This window comes from Serinus canaria, chromosome 4, assembly GCF_022539315.1.
Source record: "Serinus canaria isolate serCan28SL12 chromosome 4, serCan2020, whole genome shotgun sequence".
NCBI classification, from domain to species: domain Eukaryota; kingdom Metazoa; phylum Chordata; class Aves; order Passeriformes; family Fringillidae; genus Serinus; species Serinus canaria.
The window spans coordinates 17,274,799-17,291,688 of NC_066317.1; the positions used below are offsets into that span (position 1 = coordinate 17,274,799).

Consider the following 16,890-nt stretch of genomic DNA (forward strand, 5'->3'; position numbering starts at 1 on the left):
GCCATCTGTGGCAAATAAGTATTGGGTCAGGGTGCCCTGGTAGGTCGCAGTGTCTATTTTTTTGGCCACTCTTGGAGATGCTCTTGAGTCTTCAGTGCAGTATGTACATTGCTATTACTGAAGACAAAAGCTTAGCCAGGAAGCACGATTCACATTGCTGTCCCTGGACCTGAAATGATTCATGTTGCTAAAATAAAGTTGCATCTCCCTTAGTTACAACTCACTGGAGTCTGTTTGACCAGGCATCTCGGTCTCTATGAGATTTCTGTGCGCTCTGCTCCGAACAAGAGCTGCAGACATGAGGGTTTAACTGAATCAGTGATGCTGTTTTAGCTCAAATCTGATGTTTAATAAGGGAAAACAACAGCTTAATTTGGAAAGGCATCTTGTAGGCCAGGGGGACTGACCTTGTGGGAGTGACTGCTGCCAAGAGGATTAGGGAGTTGCATGTCCCACTCAGAAGTGTACCGTGGACATGCTGAGCTTGGCACAGAAGATGTGAAGACTGGTCCCTCAAGCCCAATACATTGTCTGAGCTTCAGGCTTTGCAGAAAGAGATTCCTCATGGAATAACCTGGATCGAAAGAAGGGCTCATTCTTCTGCATTAGCAAATAATTTCCTCATGCAACAACACGGGAGGATCAAAGCCTTCCCTGTCCACCTCTTCTTTTACTGTAATCCTTGGCACGTCTCAGCACTTCCCAGGAGTGTGTTGTGCACTGTGATGAATAATGTCCTCTGCTGGAGGGGAAGGAAATAAGGACATCAGGTTGGCTGTTTGAGGTGGAGTTTTCCCCTGCCTCTTCCCACTGCTCTGTTCTTAGCATCTGTGCCGTAGTTCTGGATTTTCTGGTTGTCCGTGGAAAGGCTTAAGCCTTCCCCAGCACCAGCTAAACACTCCAAGGACAGGTGAGCAAATAGTTGAGATGTTTGCAGTTTCTTTTGTAGCCTGGAGATTTGCTGTAACAGACCCTGAGCTTTTCAGGGCTGCAAAGTCAGAAGCTGCTTGCTGATGGATGGCACAGTTTTCAGCCGAGGCTCAGGCATGGAGATGTGAAGGCAGTGGCACTGCACCAACCTGTAGGCTCCTGCTCCTCCAAAGAGCACCTGGGGTCTTGGACAAATTGAATGGCTTTTGATGCTACCTTTTATTGTCTATAAACTGGCTGACTCAGCTTCCTAAATCAAATCTCTCCCTTTTTCTTCAAGCAAAACCACATTTCTCTCTGCCATCTCCGTGGCAGCTAAACATAGGGGATGAGCTGCTTGCCACTGCAGTGCCTACACTTGGAATTTGTATTTTGCTGAGCCATATCCAGGTTGAATGCCATGCCAATGAATGCCATGTCTCTGATCCATGGTCATTTAGGCTCTAGCCTCTAAAGAAGGAAAGCAACAAAATGTGCCTAGTATTTATTTTAAAGTTTAAGCATTTCTTGACTTGCTTGGTGCTGACCATGAAAGTCTATCACAGGCCACCTTCTTCCTCCCTTTTCATCTTGAGCCTGACCACCACACTAGAAAGTCTGTTTTTTCCTTCAATTCCAAATGAGTTCAAGGTTATGCGCAATTTTTTCTAGTGTTACTGGCATGACAGATCTCTTCTCATTATAAATTATTCTGTCTGCTTCAGCTGTGTGGTTTTTCTCATTTATATTTAAGATAATGGAAGAAGAGTTGCTTTTGATGACATAAGTGAGCTAGATTTTTGGTTGGTATTATTACAAAATGAGAGTTCTGGCTGGATAATGTAAAATATTAGGGCTTTTGAGTTTTTAGTACCTGTGAAGCACTGCAATGACTAGAAAAATTAATATACTTCTTCCCTACAAATTCATGAAACTTCTTGATGCATGTATGGAATTTGAAAGGCTCAGGGCTAATAACATTACAGGTCTCAACACGTGTACAAAGTGGTCTGCTGTAAAAAATGTACAAAACAAAAACATTTGAACATATTTGATACCGAAGAGTGGGAAAACTAATAATCACTGTAGACTGGTGCATTTATTTTATGTTACCTGTGAGAGCTGTAAAATGAGGTTTAGACTGTGTGCTAGAAGCATATAGCAGCTCTTTGGCCATGCACTGTAGCAGTAGTTTTATCCTAGACTGAAAGTAAGAAAACATCTGTAAGTCTATATGCATCTCTGCTGTATTTCAGAATTGAATACAAACTGCTTGACCATTTTTTTCCACTCCTGTTTTTCTCTTACACTTTTGAATTGCGCTGTCCTATGGAAATGCATTCACATTTAGTTAAGTCTGTATGTCTGTTTTTCTATAAAACAAATGTAGCTATTTAGCAGTTATGTTTTTAAGGCATGTGAATTGGACCAGGTCAGATTTTCGTTGTCTCTCCTCTCTCTCCTCTTTTTTTCACGTGTTGAATATGTGTATTTTTTTTCTCCTTATGACAGACATCATTCTTTTGTTCAATGTATGAAATTTATGCTTTGCAGTGACATCAGGTACTTCATTTTATGGATGTACATATTGTAAAAAAGCAGGGAGATTACACAGCTTTAAAATCTCTAAAGGATACAATTTGCTTTTTCCATTTCTGTGTCATCCTATTTTTTTTTTTTTTTTTCTGCCAGTTCCCAACTTCCTGAGTTTCTGCTGTTGCTTGTGAGGATCTGCAATGCTTTTGTTGGTAGCCGAAGTGGATCAGGTGCAGTTTAGGCTTCCAGGCCAAGAGCACATTATGGAAAATCCCTAATCTGGCACAGCAGCACCTGGACATTCTTCTGTGCATTTGGTGCCTCTGGTTTGGACCAGTAATTCCCTTGGGCATGTAAACTTTAGCACATGACTGCATGTAAAAGCCACATGCCAAACCTGGGGAAGCAGGCATTTTGACCTAAAATACTTGCTTTTCAATACTCCTATTCACTTTCTTGTAAGTTTTTAATGTCTTTTCTCTTTTGTGGGCCCAGTTCTGAGTCTTAAAAGGTCAATGGGTATATTCTTTTTCTTCACACAAGAAAACATGCTGACCTTGCAATGTGCTGGTCTGAGCTATCCATTAATAAGAATAAGCTGAAAGGTGACAGATGTAAAGCTACAAATCAATGTTGAAAGTTTTTCCATCCTGGGATTATGTATTGTCATCTTGTCATCAGCCCCTCAGCTAAGAGTCTGAAACTACAGCTCAGCCAAAGCTGACGTCATGAGAGCTGGTAGCCCTTAATGATTCTGAGAAAAATCAACTAGGTAAAACCTCCTTTTCTGATGTTTTGGAGCTTGTTCCTTCCTGCCTCTTGGGCTTCTGCTGTGACTTCCCAACTGAGATGACTGGCCATGGCAATGCCTAGGGCTCTGGAGCCTTCAGGGTGGAGATCTGAGATGCTGAGCATATGAATGAATATTCACATTGCTACCAGCACCTCAGTGGCCTCTCTCAAATGAAAAATTATCCTCTGGGACATGGGTGAGCGCTGCTTGCGTGCCAGGCTTTTGAGGATATCAGCCTGGATTTGATAGTGCACCAAGCTGCCTGTGTACAGTACTCAAGTCTGTCAGGAAAACTGGAGATCCCTGAAAGTGCTACCCAGTTCATTTCACCTTAAAACACCCTGTCTATGGCACAGTTTGTTTATTTGTTATAAATCTGCTTTGCTGAAGTAAATGTGTTTTTCATAATATTAATGGTGTTCTCGTTGTTGGAGCCCTCTGCATAAGTCAGATATCTATAAAACAAATTTAGACATTGGTGCTGTGGTTAAGCATTGTTTAGGCAGATCCCTGAGCCAGGATGAATACAGCTATTAGAATTGAGCTTTGCAGTATATTGACATTTCTACATAAGTAATAAAGGGTTTAGAAAGGGAGCTGAGCAGCATTTTATGGTGTTTTTTTAGGGAAACTGCTTTATTTCTCGAAGTAGCTGAATATTGATATTCTTACAAGGGAGTTTTTTTCAGCTTTCTGGGGTTGGTTTGTGTGAAGTATTCTTTTTTTTTAGCATAGGCTTCTTTCTTCTCTCTCTCCTTTCCATCTGTGTCTCCAGGGGTAGAAAGCAACGCTGGTAAGTTTGGGGACAGGATTGAACTAACCTGAGCTCCAAACCAAGAGGTGGCCAAGAGACTGAAGCCATGCCTGTCCTCTGATTTTCAGGAGGGGTCTTGACAGCACATCCATGTCAAGGTGCACCAGGACATGCTCAGAGGATGAGGAAAGGCAGCCTTTCTCACCATTTCTGTATTTCTGGTGGTTTCAGTGTTCAGTTCTCTCCACAGTTCAGGCTGGTTTCCTCATAGGAACAAGAGTAAATGGGAAAAATAAATAAAATAGAAGCCAATGCAGTCAGATACTAAGCAGAGCAAATGCCCTGTAGAGAGGAAGCACCTTTGGTGGCTTTGGAGAAGGATTTTGGATTTTAAACCAGGTTTGAAATAGCTAGTGGGTAGCAAGAGGAGAAAATAGATGGGTTTGGTGGAAGGCAAAAGGTGAGGTTGTGCTGGCAGGTTTATAATTCCTGTTGCTGTAGACTGTGGATGTAACATGTACTGTACAGACAGCAGGCCCTGCTGTCAGGTCTCCAGTTCTTGTCTGGGAATGCAATGTGATCTGCACGCCAATAAAGTCAGTCCTAACATGGGTTAGAGGAAGAAGGCTGTGAGTAGCTGTAACTCCACCTTTGATATGTGATGGTTTATTCCTTTTCCTCTCTTTGATTTCAGCTGAAATCAAGCCCACCCTCAGAGTGTGTTTACACTTGAGACACTGGGCATCAGGGCTGATTTGGGAGCCCAGTACAGGAATGTGAGAGGCACCTCAAATCCTGAGCCCCAGAGAAGCTGGGATCAAGGGATAGTGGTGCAAAGGGAGATTAATTGTGATGCAAAAAGCAGCCTTTTTGCTTTTAATCTGCCAAGCTGGACAGGAGGAAGTGGGACCAGGCAAATTTTCATCCATCTCTCCCTGGCACCCCTTGCACACACGTGTGCTGTGGGGCCAGGGAGCTGATTTCTTGTAGTTCCAGTGGATTGTCTCCTTGTACTGTGCCCTCTTCCTCAAGATAGGAGCATAGCACAATCAGGTTCTGAATATTAATACAGAGATCACAGGAGTGTGGCTTGGAAGCACAGAATAGTGAGAATTGAAAAGTCTAATCTGTCCTTTCTGAAAGCTGTCCAATTTCTTTTTTATTTACAGCATTTGAACCGTTTCACAAATTGGAAAGCAACTAACCAGCCATTTCACAGGCAGATTTTGATATGTTTAAGGAAGTCCAAGGCATTTGTCTGAATGCAATTGGCCATCTTGCTGACTAACGTCTAGATTGGAGATATTACACACACAGTTGAACAGAGACTATTTTGAGGATGATGGTTTTCTCTTATTAAGTTGTGTTTGTAGCTTGCAACTGAAGAAATGTTTTGGACAGTGGTATAAGCTGGCTGCCTGACTGCAAAGGACTCGTCACATTGATTGTGTAGATGAGAAAATGCTGGGGCGTGAACAGTCACTTTATGACTCCTGCACTCGATTCCATTCTTTGCAAATGCAGAGGTGGGGAACTGCTGGAGAGAGACTGGCTCCATCTGGCACTGCCTCTGCACAGTGCACACAAGTTGTTCAATTAAAGATGGAGAAGTGCAGGCAAAAAGTGGGAAACACACATTAGATGAAGCTACATCCGTTGCCATACAGATGGAAAAAAATTGGGTTTCCCTCTTACCAGCTACACATTTGCTTGTTCTGCCTAGAAACTAAAAGGGATGTTTCAGCCTGCATGGATAGAGCATACATGGTTTAATTAATTAAAAGATAAAAAAAAACCCCAAAACCCCAAAAAGCTGTCAATCCAAGCCTCCAGTAAATCTCTTAAAGCTGTGAATATGCAGTGCTCACGTGTCTGCACTCTAATGTGGTCTGAATGAAAAACTGACAGCACCTGTTACTCAAATCAAAAGTGATTTCACTAACAATGGGATACTGGGGAATTCCTTCCAGGCTTCTCTTTAATAGAGTTTGAAGGATTCAGGTTGGAAGACAGTGCATAAGATCTGCACCACTGGCTCTGATGGATGTGAATCATGCCAAGGGACAGCGATTGTTTAGGAGGTTAGAAGTTCACTCCATACATCCAGTAATAACACACAGCTGGTATGTCCTTAAAAAAAGATTGTATGCTTCTTTTTTCCCCCTGTGTGAAACCACATGTGGATTGGGAAAAAAAAATCAGATTTTATACATTCAAACCCAGAAATTCAAAGCAACTGCAACCACATCTGACAGTATTTTTGAGAACCAGAGTGAGTTGAAGCTAGAGTGCCTAAAAATAGCCTTTGAACTGAACTCTAAAAACTATTAGATTTGTCCATTTATAATAAATCCTGATCTACTGTCTATTAGATCATCTCTTCTGTAATCTTTTCCTATGGGCATAGTTCATGTGCATTTCTAAAAGCATTACAGCATGATGTTGAAAGAAATGCTCAATTTTTTTGTGTCTTGTGCACAATGGTCGAGGTAAATTTCTGCATTCAGAATCAGTTGCAAAGTCTGGAACAAGCAATAAGGCTCTAATACCCTCAGTGGATGGTTGCCAGAGGGTACAAGAGGTTCACAAAGGTGGATTTGGCAGAGGTCTTGGGCAGGAAACCAGAGATAAGACTTTAGGAACTGTCTTCTGGTAGAACAGGACTATGGTGAAGACAACAGGTGATGCTCCTGTGCTGTACCTATTGATCTCCTGGTGTTGCTAGATATGTGCTGTAAAATCACAGTTAAAATTTTGTCTAATGTCTCTGAAGTTACATATTTTTAGCAGGATCCAGTAGTTTCTTGGTGAAGAATGGGTCAGGGAGAAAAAAAAAGAAGAAAATAAAGAAGTATCTTCTTTTATTCAAATGACAACTAAATTGGGGACCTGACATTAAGAGCTGTTTGGAGACAGAAAAAGTATTAAGTTCTGACACATGCACACCCCCACAAAAGTCCCACAGAAGCATAAAAGTTGATATTTCACTAAAATGCAGTCAGGCTGCTGTTTGGGTTCTTATTTTTTTTCAGGCAAAACCTAGAAATTTGCAATAATGCTGAGAATGTTTTTGACAGAACAGCCTTTCTGTAGCAATCTCCAGCATGTAGAATGAACTGTTGATCATTGTCAGAAATGCAGAGTTTTGACTCAGAAGGGCTCTGGTCTGCACACCTTTTGCCTGTTGAAAATGGGTGCATTCAGTGGCTCTTTGGGTGTATTACCTAACTCTTGGGGTGTCTTGCTGACAGTGGTGCAGCAGTGAAAAGGACGAGCTGGGGCACTTTGAGTGAGCTTGAGCCTGTTTGCTGATTTCTCCCACTTTGGCACTCTTTCTTAGTTGTTTATGTTAAATGCTGAGACTGAGACTCAGAGAAAAGTGCCGGCGTGTTAAGTGATTCCAGCTTGAAGTGCCTTGAAACAACTGAGTCTGCACCATGTCTTGGACTGCTGCTGTAGGTTTCCTCTTAGCCCAGGAACTCAGCATATGGCCCATATCCATTGCAGCATCTGCACAAGCCCAGCAGAGCAGTCATATGTGGGCAGAGTAGCCTTGGGCACAAAAACTGATGCCCTGCTAGCAGAAATAGGAAAAAAAGAAAATCCAGAAAGTGATTTTCCATTTGTCAGCTGTCTACAAGGGAATGGCTCTTCCTTCTCTCAGATGCAGCATCCTCCTCCTCTGCTTTCCCTTATTCCCTCGTGTTAGTTAAGAGGCAGGAAAAGGAGGAGCTGTGTATCATACTTCATGTGCCTTTTTTGCAGCACAGGGCTGTGTGCAGTTGTGTTGTCGAAGACAACGTGCCACGTTGAGCACTCTGGGGCCAGTGCATATGTAATCTTTCCATCAATGGGTTTTGCAAGCCTTTTGTCAGTGTCAGTAAATAAAGCTCCACAATCCCAACTTCCCCAAAAGCAGTGTGTGAACTTATGTTCACACGCAGGATTCTGGCTCAGCTTCCCAAAATAATGGCATGTGTGAGCAGAGGGGAGAACTGTTCAGATGTTTGATGTGAGGCCGACTTGGCCTTCGCCTGCAGTAAAAATAAATCATAGCTGCTCTCAAACACGTGGAAGGAGCTGTACATAATTTAGGGGCTAATCTCACCTTGTCGATTCCCTGGCTCGCAGCTCTTGAGTGGCACCAGCATGTGGCTTTTGGTCTTCCAGCAGACATTTACCATGAGAAGGTTTTGCAGGGTGATGTCTTTAACATAGACTCAGTGTAGCTTTGCAATCCAGCAGTGTGTTAATGAGTTGGTGCTGTCTGTGTAGGTGCTTCTTTTCATCATCCTCTTCTGTTACCTCACGTGAAGTTCTTTGAAAAAAAACCATACAAAAACAAAAAAAAAGGTGAAGGAAAGTGGGAATATATTTACTTTCAAATATTACTGTTTTTCTAGGGAGTTTCAGAAGATGTTCTGAAATGTGTTTGAAAATGCCTGTAGAAAATTAATTCCCCTGAGATGCATTTATGTGACAGGGAAGAGAAAAACAGCTGTGATATAATCCTCCAGTTGTATTAGGTTTGTGGGGTTTTGGGATGCTTCTTTCAACGCATGCCTAAACCTTCTTATTTGCTATGTAAATTCAACTTGCACCATCTCTCAGTAGAAGAAGTGATAAAAGGGATGCTGTAAGCAAAGGATGTGGTTGCCAAATATGAAAAGGGCAAAACTACAGGGAGGGAGGAAAGGGAGAGACCTCCAGGTTTTGAGCTTCTCGCAGCCTTCCCGACTCCTTCAGTGCTCCGTTTGCCTTCATGCAGCAGCAACATGTGTAAATAATGGAGCCTGGACATGCTCAAGGGAACACTGGGATTGCTGCTGTTGAGCTGCTGGATTAGTTGTACCTCACTTGGTCCAGCCCTGCTTTAGGTGCAGCACAGGGAGCAGGCAGGGCCTCCTGGCTGCCAGCGCCCCATCCCATCTCCTTGAGAGTCAGGCTCAGGAATGCAGGACTCGCCAGAGAGTGAAGTCATCGTGGTTTGCTTGGACCTTGAGCGTGGAACTTGGAGTGCAGCCTCTCCTTCCAATTACGTGAGCAAGTGCTGGCTCGTAGCATGCAGCCTGCAGGCTGAACCTTTGGATTGTGACCCCAAGGGGACAGCTTGATGAATGTCTCTTGTCATCCCTTATCCCACCAAAGCCAGTGAGCCTCACCCAGGAAATCCTCTCAGCAATTTCTGCTCAAGGGGCACCTAGTTATCTTCATTCATGGCACAGAAAGTGCATGATGTCTCTTATTAACTATTATTGAGTACACCAGGTCATTGGCTGGATACTTAGGTGCCAAATTTAAGAAAAATGAGAGAGAAGGTAGCAAATAGCCTTTCTTGCAATCAGAGCTGCTTTTGTGATAGGAAAACTCTAGTCAGAGTCATTTGGGAAAGCAGTCTCCTATGTCTGGGAGCGCCAGGAAGAGGTGAGCAGAGCATCTAACCACATCGTGGTTATATGACATGTGGTGGATTTTCTGCATGGCAAATACAAAGTTCTGGTCACTTGTCATGTCACTACTTCAGGAAAGGGGAGCAGAGAGAAATGGGGGAAAAGACAGTCCATTATTTATGTGAGATTTTTTCCCTATGAGCAAATCCATACTGTGATTTTCCTTCCACCAAGCAAAAATCTGCCTCCACAAGCCTGAGCTCCATGTGGAGCCTGAGCTCTATGTGGGAAACAAAAGAGAGTAGGGAAAGACCTAAAAATTTCTGTATTCTTGCTAGTCAAATGTGCCCTGAGTAGAGAGGCTCCTCTGGGAGTTGCAATTGCTCCCTTGTGGACGCTGAAAATGTTTTGGGGTTTGTTTTTTTTATGACTGCAGCTTTAATCTGAATGATGGCAAAACTTAATCTTCTGCTATTACTGCCAGCTCTCTAGATAAAGCAGGGAAGAAAAAAACTAAAGTATCACTTTGGGGTGTTTCTGGGGAAGAAATGTTTCCACAGCCATAAATTGCTTTCTTGGGAGCACTGAAAATTCCTGTCCCAGTGCTCTGCTTCATGAAATCAAAGTCAGCAGTCTTGGATTCGTAAGGAATAAAAACTGAGTTTTATCCAAAAACTTTAAGGTCTTGATATTGCAATGCATGGTAAAAAAAAAAAAAAAAAAACAAAAAAAACCAAACCACAGTGAAAATAAAATAAAAATAAAATAAAATAATTAAGTTTATACATTTCTAGTTGTAATAGTGTTGGTGGTTTTTAAAGGTGCTTGTCTTGGAGCAAAAATGGTCTTGTGAAACATTGTCTGAAGAATCCCTCTGTTGAAGCAGTGCTGCTTTCCCCCAAGTTAAAAACTCACCGTTTATTGGCAGCCTGAGTTAATCTGGAGGTTTGATCTCTGTTCTGTGCTGTAGGATTTAGGTGCTTTCACACAGGTTGCAGTCTCTTCATGGTTTTGCTTGGATTTGAGAGTCATTTCTATGTAAATGATCCCAATCTCCTGTTCTTTTCCTCCTTACCAATTAACTTGGTTTTTGAAGCACACGCTTGTGTGAGCAAAATTGGCAAGTGGTGCTTCCTGGTGAAAAACTGGGTGGTTTTAGCATGGTGATCATGATTACTGGAGTTCATTACCAAATTGACTCTTTGAATAATCAAACCTTTGAACTGAGTTCAGTGGTATCCCATCCGTCTCACTCCGTTAGGCAACTTGGAGGCAGCTCTTTCATGTCGTCTTACAACTTGTCCTATGTAAATGGCGGATGTGTTTATTTTCAAAAGCAGCAAGAAAGCCCCGTGGAACAAGAAAAAAGTTGGAAGAACAAGCCCTCAAAGAGATTTTGACACTGGTGCCAGGGGGTTTATGAAAGATAAAACAGCTCATTTTTTTATGGCTGAAGGAAAATGCCATTAAATCCCTTGTGCCTATCTGCTACAGTAAACTTGCCAGAGCTATTCCAAAAACAGCATGCTGTGGGATATTCAATGATTTTCAATGAAAACTAGGCTTAAAAATGCAGGTCTCCTATGTGTGGATCAAGGAGAGCTCCAGGGTGCTCAGTATATGTTTCTGTATGCTCACACATGACTGTAAGAATTATTTTAAACAGGGTTTGCTAGCTTTGACTTTCAAACTGCATCCACTGTATCTACTCAGTTCCTTTGTGCGTGGCATAGGTAATTTTGCAGAAGGAAAATAACTTGTTGTTTTAAGAGTAAATGGGAAAATTTTACAGGTTGCTATCTACCAGGCTAATCTGTATTATGAGGAAATAAAACATACTTGCATTAAGTCCTGCTGCAGTAAAAGTGTAATATTTGCTGAAGTTCTCTGCAAATTTTAGTCCTCTCTGTAACATCGGGGGAAATAATTTCTTGGTGACTCTAGTGCAGCTTTGAGCAGAAACTGGAAGAAATCTGAGAGAAAAGATCCTGCAGAAACATGCAGGATCTGCATGTTTTTTACATTGCATTTTTCAAAGTTAATTTAAACTCAGGATTCATGGTGAAAGAGAGGTGGCAGGAGAAGGCTGGAAAATCTGATCACTGAGTGTTTTGAGACCTGTTTTCAGATTCACCTGGTGCTCAGGTGAATTAGTCTAGAAACTCCATTTCCTGTCACTGGACATGGAGCAGCAGTGACTGAAGGCTTTTTGGATGCTGGAAGAGGTGGGATGGTAGGGAGGTGTTACATCATGGAAATTAGAGTGAGAATGGATCAAGACAAGCCTTTTTGTATTGCTTCCTTACCTGCATTTCACAGTCAGCCCCAAAATTTTCTCAGGCAGGGCTTGAGGGGGCAGTTGTGAATATCTGGAATTGAACTGGAGTAAAAGTTTTATGCTGAGAGAAGCTGCAGGGTGCTTATCTTTGAGAGGTAAAGGAGATGGAAGAAGCAAGCTTTTCCACGAGCTGTGTGTGTGACATGGCATGGCAGGGGTGATGGGGGAGCAGCTGGGGGCAGCCTGCTTCAGTTTCCCCACCTGATATTTCAGGTCAAGCCATAGACAGATTCCTGTGAAGCACCACTCTGTGCAAACACCTTGGTCTAAATAAGAGGTTAAATAAGGTAATTGTAAGGGGGGCATCCCTCAATATTCCCCACACACTCAGTGCTTGGTGCAGCTATTGCAGGATGTACAGTGGGTTAATGCACTTCTAAAGCATGTTCCCCACCTCTTACTGCTTGACTGCTCCTTGCAGGTTTTCAATGAATTGGCCCACTGAGCATTAAAGTCTTGAGGATCTGGCTGGGCTGATGTGCTTTTTAGCTTGTGTCACGTGGCCTCCAGATCAAGGGGCCAAGCATTGCTCTTGGGATGGTGCACCAAAGCACAAACCTCAGAGAAAATTGATGGCTTGCTCCAGAGTGCAGCCTTGTGTTCATCCCTCTGTGCACTTTTGATTTTGGGAATGGATTTGGGGTTTGGTTTTGGGTTTTGTTGGTTTTTGTTGCCTTTTTTTTTTTTTTTTTTTTTTTTAATTACACAATGGAAAACGTTTTTCTGTCCAAACCAGATGGGTCTTCAGCAACACTTAACAATTAAAAGCATTTCTCTGCTAGGTGTTCCCTAAAAGATGAGAAGTAAGATTTTTGCATTAAAATGCCAGGAAGAAAAATGGTGAGGGCATAAAGTGCTGCTTTATTTTCATCAGATGCTAGTGCTTTTGGAAAATCAGTTGTGCTCCAATGATCATTCCCCCCCTGTGTGCTTCTCTCACTCTGCTCCAGCTTCTCTCTGAAGGGCTTGTGCAGAAAGCCTTGCCTTAGTCATAGCTCCAGTGACACCCTGCAGGGCTCTGGAGTCATCAGAGGGCACATCCTCAGGACCTAGGCTTGAGTCCTGCTCCCTTCCTCTTTCTAACCAGCTCTGCCTTGGTTTCAGGGGTATCCACCTCGGGGGCTCTGGGCCCGGGGAGCACCACGGCCAGCACCACGCCGCGGGCGGCCACCAGCACCACGGGCCGCACCACCACCACCTCGGCCTCGGGCAGGAGGAACAGGAGCACCAGCACGCCGTCCCCCATGGCCGATGTCCCCGAGGAAATGACCACGCACCTGCCACCCGCCTCCTCCCAGCTGCCGCCCGCCGGGGCGGAGAGCTGCGACCCCGTGGAAGCCCGCGACATCATGTGGTCCCGCACTCGGCAGGGCCAGCTGGCAAAGCAGCCCTGTCCCTTGGGCTCCATAGGTGGGTCAGGGGTGGGAGGACACAGCAGGCTGGCTTCACTTCCTACTACACCTTGTCAGTGTGCAGCCAGTACGAAAAACCTTTTGGGAATGTGCTGGAAGAGCCTCTGCTCCTAGAAGTTGTACAATGCACCTTACCTGGTTTTGCCTGTATTTGGTAGCTCCTGGGCTCACTGGCTGATGTGTTGGTGGATAACTCTTAGCTTGTTTTGCTAAGAGAGGGGACAGGGGAGGAAATCAACAAAACCTGTACTTTGAAGCTCCTGAACCAGTGTGAGTGATTTCTTCAAACTGGAGCCAGCATATCCAGTATGATCAGCTGGGAAAGTGGGGGGGGGGGGGAAACAAAGCCAAGTCTTTCAAAATGGTTTATTGCTTATTGGATTTTGCTCCTTTTCTTCTGCTCTTCCCACAATTGTTTTCTTGAAAAATGTTGCTTTTGGAAATTTTCTGTTCAATTTGAAACATAATCGCGTTAAGAATGGGTTTTGGCATATGGTTCAGTTTGCTGTGTTTTAACAAATTGCAGGTTTTTAAAACTAGTTATTTTTCATGCTAGTCTTGGTGTCCAGCCCCAAAAGTTCTCTTTCAAAGAAGAAATCTTAAAAGTGGAGGAAATTGCCTGAAAATGAGGGCTGAAGGGATCTGACTTGCAGAGGAGAAACTCTGTGTCAATTCTCCCCTCCTGGAGAGCCATTCACACCTGTGTACATGAGTACTGACTCAGTCTGGAATTTGGTGTGGACAGAGTGATAAAATAAATGTTAAAGTATGAGGAGCATGGAAAGGCATCAGGGGTGAGAATAGGTAAAGAACATTTTTGCTGTTTTTCCCAGCCCTGCTTGGTAAAATTAATGCCAAAAGTATGATGTGATTCCCAGAGAGGGGAAAGGATATTCTGAACCAAAGCTGTAAAAAGGAAAAGAAGACAGAAAATGAAGGCTGGATGCAGGGAGTCCTTTCCTAAGCACAAAAGCTAAGGACAGGATGAAAATAACTAAGGAAAGGATAAAATTGGCCATCTCCTATGGGTAGGAGATGGCCAATAAGCCTTTCCCATCTCCAATTTCAGTGATTCACGCAACTTGTTAAAAGCTGTGATACATTATCAGTGATGCACTTCTGTTTGTCTGAAAGGGTCTGAGGTATTTTGCTGTCTTTTTCAGCAGGGATTGGGCAGAACTTCCCAAACAAAACTCTCCTCTGAAGTCCCTCTTGACAGCTGGGGGCTGACAGTAAACCCCAGCAATATATCTTGATGTCTGTAGCATTCAAACTTTTGTTTCCACCCAAATGTCATAATGATGATTCAGAGCCATAAAATCTTCATAAAACAGCAAGGAAGATGAGGCACAGGGTCTGATCCCAAATCACCAGTGGTGGGGCAGACTACTCAAGGTGTTGGCTCGGTATTTGAGATCTACTTCTGATTTCTTAGTATCTGGCAGCTTTCCTGTAAGTCCTCTGTCTGTAATTGCTGTTTGCCAAATTGGAAATTAAATTCCTGTGCACCATCATGGGTTTTTGATATCTTAGGGCCCTTAAAGGACCAAGATGATGGGAGACTAGGACACTGAGATGACTCAGAAGTCTGCTACTCAAGACCTGAGCACTAATAAGCTCCCAAAAGCCTTTGACACGGGGTGCCAGGGGCAAAATGCAACCAGTCACACTGAGCACAGCAACTTTCCTATTACAGGTGTTGCAACTTTCCGGTGTCTCTCACCTGACGGTATCTGGGAACCCCAAGGACCTGATCTTAGCAACTGCTCTTCACCCTGGATCAACCACATCACTCAAAAGGTAAAACCCTTCCCATGTGTTGACCACTCTGAGTCTGCACAGTGAACTTGCTCAGCTCCCTGCTTTTCTCACATGAGGAACCCAAAAGGATCAACAGTCATGCATAAAGCATGAACCATGAATTAGTAGCCAAGAATTTCAAGGAGAAAGCAAGTGTCTCATGGAAATTAAGGCAGAGAGGGTAAGGGAAGGCAAAGGAGAGGGACTGAAGAGTGGGATTAAACTAGAGTGAATGACATTTCTTGTTCGTGGCAAGAAGAGGGAGGAGGAGGTGGGTGGACATATGGAAAGTACTGAGTTGAAAAAGGAAACGCCCTTTCATGCATCCTCAAGGATATTTTCATGTCACGCAAGCACAGGATAAACCCCATAGTTAAGAAATCTTTACCAAAGAAAGGCAGGCTCAATGTGAAATGTTTGGTTTGTGTCTCTGACTTTCTGTTTTTAACTTCTGCCCAAACTATAAAAGAACTGGTGGAATAGAAAACAATGCTGCAGTAATGCTTATCTTTTGACTCTTAAGTCCCTTGATGAATGTTTTCTAGCACTTCATCATTTATCAGTGTTAAAAGTGCATTAACATGTGACAATAAAAGTTCAAGACAAGCAGAGCTTATTTGGTAGCAATATGTTGAGCATTTTTGTTATTAATGCACAATGGTGCTTTCAGCTGATTTCATTACAAACAGAGACCAGATGTGTGTTTATGCCATGGAGTCTGTGGGCTGAATCTTTATTATAGCAATTTGTGGGGATTTATTCACTTCTTTAGCCAGAGTGAGCAAGTCCTGGCGTTGCAAGTGAGCTGTGCTGCTGCACAATAGTGACACACAACTCCCAGAGAGCCACTGGTCAGTGGGATGGGGTCACCCCACAGACAAGGCTCTTGGACATTCTCTTCTCTGTCCCCCATCTAAACTGAGACCTAATAATCTGTGAATTGCTAGCACTGGTCATCCCTGTCTTGCTTCATCTGTGCTTGCACCCATCCCTCCTCAAAGGAAAACGTCAATTAATGTGGGGCTGCTGTGATATGGCACAGCCACTACAAAGCTCGTGGTCCTTCTGTCCCTCTCCTGCCATACACCCAGCGAGCTGATGAGCACAGGCTGCCCTTGCTGGCATTAGCAGCTGTGTGCAGCTCTTGTTTTATGACCTACATACTTACCCTGGAGGGGTTAATATTACTTACTCCAGCCATAATTCACCCAGGCAGCTGGGAGACCTCTTGCTGCTTGGTGAAGATGACTAGGCCGTTAGCCATTAGCAGAGGGAAATAATAGCCTGCACTGATGAAATCTCCATCAAGGTTAGGCTTATTTTATTTGAAACCCTAGCTATCATTTGCGTAACAAATGGGCCCCATTTAATTTGTTACGTGCTTTCAAAGCAGGCTAAAATTGAACAAGGCAAGTTTTGAGAAATGCCCAGCAGGTTACAAATGGGACTAGATTTTTTTTTTTTTTTTTCCCCAAAGGAATTTAGTTATGTTCAGCATTAAATACCTTCTTCCAGTCGGTAGAAAGGACTTGGGGAATCTATGAGATGACCCTGGATCTAAGTTTTTTGACTGAGTGGGAGTTCACTGGGATCTTGAGATATGTGGCCCAGCCTCAATGACAGCTGTTACAAAACATCAAGACTTTTCAGGAGAGTCTTTTTAGGGGAAAGCCTTTCAAGGCTTGCCTAGGGGTTTGTCTTGGGGTTGCAATCATTGAAACATTTATATTGGAAAAGACCTCTAAGGTCATTGGGTCCAACCATTCAGCCAGCACTGCCACATCCACCACTAATCCATGTCTACACATCTTTTAAATCCCTTCAGGAACAGTGACTCAATCACTTCTGTGGGCAGTCTGTTCCAATGTTTGACCACTCTCTGTGAAGAAACTTCTCCTAATATCCGATATAAACCTTCCATGGTGCAGCCTCAGGTGATTTCTTCTTGTCCTATCATT

The 16,890-nt window shown here is 43.3% G+C and overlaps 1 protein-coding gene across 5 annotated transcripts in view; it reads left to right on the top strand.

Annotated features, from left to right (window-relative positions):
- ADGRL3 (adhesion G protein-coupled receptor L3) overlaps positions 1-16,890 on the top strand; it is a 488,937-nt gene that overhangs the window by 372,959 nt on the left and 99,088 nt on the right. For all 5 annotated transcript variants that reach the window (XM_050973756.1, XM_050973751.1, XM_050973755.1 and 2 more), the window contains exons 8-9: positions 12,825-13,130; positions 14,829-14,932. In XM_050973756.1, coding sequence (XP_050829713.1) covers positions 12,825-13,130; positions 14,829-14,932 — 410 coding nt within the window. The remainder of the gene's footprint in view (positions 1-12,824; positions 13,131-14,828; positions 14,933-16,890) is intronic.